Source organism: Myotis brandtii, unplaced genomic scaffold (genome assembly GCF_000412655.1).
Source record: "Myotis brandtii unplaced genomic scaffold, ASM41265v1 scaffold6, whole genome shotgun sequence".
Lineage (NCBI taxonomy): Eukaryota > Metazoa > Chordata > Mammalia > Chiroptera > Vespertilionidae > Myotis > Myotis brandtii.
In genome coordinates, this window is record NW_005370271.1 from 1,183,088 (window position 1) to 1,189,329 (window position 6,242).

General features: G+C 53.6%; 1 protein-coding gene across 1 annotated transcript; it reads right to left on the bottom strand.

Moving 5' to 3' along the window:
- Nucleotides 1-2,613: 2,613 nt before the first annotated feature.
- LOC102263453 (cathepsin L1-like) lies at nt 2,614-3,707 on the bottom strand. The gene is given in 3 exon segments (XM_014550318.1): nt 2,614-3,380; nt 3,382-3,442; nt 3,601-3,707. Coding segments are annotated over 3 exon segments (870 nt in total). The 3' UTR covers nt 2,614-2,678.
- Between the last annotated feature and the right edge of the window lie 2,535 nt (nt 3,708-6,242).

Consider the following 6,242-nt stretch of genomic DNA (forward strand, 5'->3'; position numbering starts at 1 on the left):
GCGAGCTTTGCTCAGCCTTTCACACATGTGCCTCCAGTTTATTCCCGGAGGAGTGAGAGAGGGTTGTGCTCAGGGCCAGGTTCCCAGACCCACTGTGGGGCTCCTGGGGGCCGGGAACGATCCCCACGGACAGGCTGTCTGACCTTGGGCCAGTCACCTGACTTCTTTGAGTCTGTTTCTTCATCTGAAACAGGAAAAATAGCAACAGCATTGCTAAGGGCTGTGGTGAGAAATCGGTCATTCGCTTAACAGATATTTAATGAGCACCTGCTATACATCACTGAAGACGCAGCCGGAACAAGGCAGGAGAGATTGCTGCTCTCGTGTTGCTGACCTTCCGGTGGGAAAGACAACAAATGAGTCACCTTACCAATATGTTTTTTTTTAAACTTTTATTATATGGAATAAAAGCATATAAAAACATTTATTATTATATAGAATAAAAGCATATAAAACAGACTTTAATAAAACATTTCATAAATCAAATTTACAACGCCATCAGAAGAGTCCCCGTCCTGAGCAAGCCTTATTGGACTTCCCACCATCTGAACACACAGCTCAGCAGGGGGGCTCTGGGCCACCAGGAATAGCGGAACCCGGTGGTGTCCCCTCCCCAGCCCCATAGTCACCGCCAGGAGGCCTCGGGCCATAGAACAAGTCTTGGCTCACACTGGCCGTCTCACTGCCTTCACTCTCTTCAGAGGAAGAGGAAAGCGGATGGTCGTCTTGGAGGACGCTGCAGGGCCCTGTGACGGAGTCCCTCTGCCTTCTCCACGGCTGGGAGAAAACGAGCCCAGAAAATGTGAGCTCCTCTCCCTCTGAGCTTGTCAAAGATTTTGGAAGTTGACTTGAAAATTTCTAAAAAGGCTCCTCCCCTCTCCCCTTCATTCCAGGGCGCTTTATGGCCACAGCCATGCCCTGCGATAACCTGACTTTCCGACAACAAGCTCGGGTGAGCAGCTTGTCGGAGCCGCTGACCTGGCTGGCACAATCGTCTTTATGGGTGGGGCTCTGTCCTGTCACCTGTGGGCTGATCAGCAACGGTGGTGACATCTGGGTCTTGTAGTTTCCGTCTCTTGCTTGTGGGGAGGGGCATCGGCTGGGTTCGAATTCTCGCCAAGCCTACGAATTTTGCCTGGTCCTCCTGGTTTTCCTGGGGGCTCTTTTTGTCTCTCCCCCTCTGAGCCGGTATCTCTTCTTCATCCTCTTCTTCATCGGGCCTTGATCGCTGTCCAATCTCCCCAGCAGAAATGTTAGAATTAAATGGCTTCTGTGGATCCTGGGGAGCCAATGGTTTCTGGTTCCCGTTCATCTTATTGGATCCTCGGGGCTGGAGGCACTCAGCCTCAAACGCTTGCCTAGCGGGACAGTTGGGGTTGCCTTGCTTCTGTCCCTCCTCCTGACAGTCCTTGCATTTCAATGTTCGGGGCACAGTCCTCATACCGCTCTGTGCTCCCCTGGTTGTCAGCTGGTCCTCAGGATTATCTGTGCTGGGCGTTATGGACCTCGGAACCTGCCTGAGAAGGGCCAGAAGGAGAGCTTGCTGTGTGGTAGGAATATATGTGGGTGGTGACCATTAAATTAGCATAGTTTCCCAGAAGGAACCCAATATGTTTGCAGAAATTCTTTTTTTCACCCTCATTTATAATTTGAATCAAAGCATTGCTAATTTGTTTTGTTATTTTTTAACTTTCATATATGCACCAAATTTTAATCATGTAAGTCAATTCATTTGGGGGGAAAGAAACACCATCCAGAACTCCCCCTCCAGAATAGAACAATGATGTTCACTCCTCCAAACAGCCAAATTCAAAGTCTACTAAAACAAAAACAGCCCACACAGAAAAAAAAGTAACAAAACCACATCCTAGGGTAGCCGTGGGCAAACTACAGCCCGCGGGCCGGATCCGTTAATCATGTAAGTCAATTCATTTGGGGGGAAAGAAACACCATCCAGAACTCCCCCTCCAGAATAGAACAATGATGTTCACTCCTCCAAACAGCCAAATTCAAAGTCTACTAAAACAAAAACAGCCCACACAGAAAAAAAAGTAACAAAACCACATCCTAGGGTAGCCGTGGGCAAACTACAGCCCGCGGGCCGGATCCGGCCCGTTTGAAATGAATAAAACTACTAAAAAAAAAAAAAGACCATACCCTTTTATGTAATGATGTTTACTTTGAATTTATATTAGTTCACACAAACACTCCATCCATGCTTTTGTTCCGGCCCTCCGGTCTAGGGGTGGTGGGCTTGATCCCCAGTGGGGGCCGTGCAGGAGGCAGCCGATCACTGGTTCTCTCATCTATAATAATAAAAGCGTAATATGCTAATTAGACCAGACGGCCAAACAGCGGAATGACCGTCCGGATGACCTTCTGGACGACCTTCTGGACAAAGCCGGGGCTGCGAAGGCTGAGCCCCTTGCACGAATTTCTTGTTGTTGTTTTTTAATAATAAAAATTGTTTTATTTTAAAAAGTAAAAATTTATACATCCCTTATAAAAGAAGTGGTAACATTTTAACCAATATAAAACATCACAGAATTCAAATCACAGTTTTGACCTTCAAGATTCAAATGTTGTATCCCATTAAGTAAAATGTGGTCAGTTTTAAGACAAAAATTCCTCCTCTGGATATCCTGTTCTCCATCAAGTCTTTCTTTATCACCATCATCTCACACAGTAGGACAGCTGGCCGCGGCGGCGATTCCACAGTGGTTGTTCCGGTCTTTGGCCATCTTTATGTAGCCATTCTTGCCCCAAGTTTCACCCCAGCTGTTCTTGACAATCCAATATTTGTTACTTGAATCTTCTCCTTCAAAGCCATAGCCAACCACCAGAACGCCATGATCTAGTAGATCCACGCTGCTGCAGCGCCGCTCATAATAAATGCCATCTTCATAGGACTGGAAGCTAAGACGGCTTGCATCTATAGCCACCGAGATGGGCCCCACGGTTGCCACTGCCTTCACGAGGGCACTCTCCTGCCCAGGGATGTCCACGAAGCCAGTGTCATTGGCAACGGAGTCCTCAGGCCTGTATTTGCAGGGTCCACCCTTTGCTTGATATGGATAGGACTCCTCTGAGTCCAGGCCCCCGTTGGACTTCACATCCTGGAAGGCATTCTCCATTAGGCCACCACTGCAGCCCTCATTGCCTTGAGCCTGAGAGCAGTCCACAAGGTTCTGCTCACTCAGTGAGATAAGTTTGCCAGTTTTCCGGAACATCTGTCCCTCAAGGGCACCAGTTGCACTAAATGCCCAACAAGAACCACAGTGACCCTGGTCCTTCACGGGAGTGACACAGCCTTCTTTTCGCCAATCCGTCGTTGGGGGGATTTCAGCGAGGTAAGGTTCCCGGAACACTCCTTTTCTTTCACTTCTGGTTTTGATGGCCATCCATCACCTGCGTGAATTCACAATGAGCTGCCTGCCTCGCTCTGGTGGCACGTAGAGCATGGGAAGGTGGGGAGGGCTGTTTGCAGCACACGTGATTAGGGGACACTGATCTTCAAGGTTTAGCTTTCTTCCAAACGGTGTGAATTGCCCACAATGCCAAGGAGGAAGGGGCACGGACGCTCTCCTTTGAGAATCCCACCGGACAATCCAGGTGCCCAAGCTGTTCTCCATCGAGTAACCGAGCTGCTGTCCAATGGACTCGGGTCCCCCGTGTAAGGGATGCCCCACCTGCCTCAGTCCCGTCATGGCGAGGCCGGGAGCCAGTCTGAGGCACCCCCACGGGGATCTTCCCCGGAGATGTGGAGGTCGGGGCAGCTGTCAATCCCCTCAGCACATCATCCAACTCTGCCTTCCTCGGCGCACCTCTTCGGTGCTGGGATGCAGTCCTCCACCGGGCCCTGACCGCAGGCTCCTGTGCGGTTGTCTAAGACGTCGCCACACGCCTTTCCCATGCCTGTATTACATCCATCCGTCACCATTTGGTGACTCTCTACCCTAGTGACCAGCTTAGGTTTCAAGGTGACTATTTCACATCAAATGCCCCCGTCCCCGCCTCCCGGAATCGGCACGCTTTGCCAGCGTACTCGCCTTTGCCACTGCCCAGGACGGCCTGGGTACACGCCCGTTAACATCCCCCTAAGGATGAGAATATTCCCAAATGGCTTCGAGCGGGAATGTTAATGTTCTGATTGGGTGCATCTTCACCAGACACCACTGCGCCTACGTCGGACTCAGCCAGGCGGCCGTCAGCAGTGGGCCGGTACCGGTCAAGGGTCGCTCCTCGAACTATGGGTGGGATCGCTTCACCCGCCCAGCACTGTCCTGACTCAATTCTTTCACTCTTTCTTCTACTTTGTTCAAAAGACTGTCAACTTTGTTGCCTTCCGCATTGCTGTCGGAACTCTGAAGGTCCATGTGGGTAAATTCTCAACGTGGCAAAGCTGCTGATTTTGTGTATGGAGGTCGCTGAATAGCGTGGTCCCGTGAGGCGCACACCAGCTCGGCTGTCCCCTGCCCCTGGACCATGGGCTGGAGGCCGTTTAGAATGGTCTCATTGTCAGCACTGTGCCCTGCTGCCGCCACAGGGCGGCGAGGCCCTGGGCCATGCCTGGGGGAGGAGGGGCAGGAAGGGTAAGTACAGCTAGTCTGGTGGCCAGGATTGCAGGAGCCTCCCTAGGAGATGACACGGGAGCTGATACCCGAGTGAGGAGATAGAGCCACTTCGGGGACCTGGGGAAAGAACATCCCATGGTGCACAGTAGGTGCAAAGGCCCTGGGGCTAGAGGAGGCTCAGTGTGCTTCAGGAGCAGAAGGCTGGTGTGGCCAGGACCGTGGCAAGCACGGGCCAGCCTGGTGGGAGATGGTGGTAAGGTCACAGAAGCCGGGTCAGGGAGGGTCTAATGAGCAGGTCAGGAAGTGGGCTTTATCCACTGGAGGGGACAGCGCGGGAGGGGTTCAGCCAGAGCATGCCACAGAGGGAGGACTGTGAGTGGAGTGGATCCGGGAAGCCCGGCGCAGTAGCTGGTAGACCTTACGATGACTACTGTCCCTTCCCTGGGGGGCCAGGGGAACCCAGATCCCTCACACAGTCCACCAGGATTGCACCCGGGGACCCCCACACACCACTGAGCCCGCCGATCTGTTCCCGTTATCCTGACACTCCAAACAGCGACTCACGGAATCGGACGGTCAATGGCGGGTGCACTGGGTGAAGATGGTGCAGACTGCACGTGACAATCAACTCCCAGGGAGCGTAGCTTTTGAGCACAGGGGATGCCAGGAGGCAGCTGCTTCATGTAAGGTGTGAACCGATGTTTGCCCGAGCTTTTGCTCCCAGGGTGGGGGAAACAGGTACACGCAGCTCAGTTGCTAAAAATAGGGGGATCCTCAGTCTGTTTTCGTGTGACGGGTCCTGAAGTATTGCCCCCGCCGTTCGCACCCCCACCTTGGGCTGAGGGTCGGAGCAGACTCGCAGAGACCTGGCCGGAGGGGAGCTGCGCCGGGAAAGGACTGTGGCCCCGGGGTGGATGCACACCCGGGGTCTCTGGTGTCCAGATCCGGGCTTGGTTCTGGCTCTGGCTCCCCCGTGCGAGCTCGTGCTGGGACGCCGGGTCCAAGTGGCTGCTTCTGCCCCTCGGAGACAGGCAGTCCCGCCCACAGCGAGAGCTGTTGGGAGGCTGGAGGTAGGCACCCTCTGGGCTGGGACCTGCATTTGAGCGGAGCCCTTCAATCCAGCTCCCCTCGGGTGGGTTTCCGTGTGGCCAGGGGCCCTCTGAGCCTGCCCTTGACCAAAGGCCAGAACCGAGCCAGACTGCCAGCAGAACCCACAACGGGCCCATTTCACAGATGGGCGCATCAGCCCGGGAGGTGGAGTTATAGGAAGCCCCGCGGAGTCTGGCCCTTCAGGGGAGAAGGCCACCTTCCCTGTGCCTTCTGCCAGCCAGCACCCTCCATGCCACCTGTCTGCTTGGGCATCCCTTTCATTGCCAGCTGCTCCATTCATTCATTCATTCATTCACTCACTCATGAATGTTTAGCAACTGCTCTTGGTCCATTTCACAGCTAGGTTCGAGTCCTCAAGTGCACGCCTGAGGCCAGAGAGTGGCCAGAGTTGGCAAGCCTGGGGGTCAGAGAGGGCTTTGCCCCTTAGCTGTCCGAGTCCAGCAGGCTGGGCAGGAGCCCCTCTCGCTGAGAGAATAGCTTTGAGTGGCTGGGGTGGGCCAGTCTCTGTCCCCAGGCAGAGTGGTAGGTGGTAGCCTTCCACCTCCTTCCCCTCTTCCT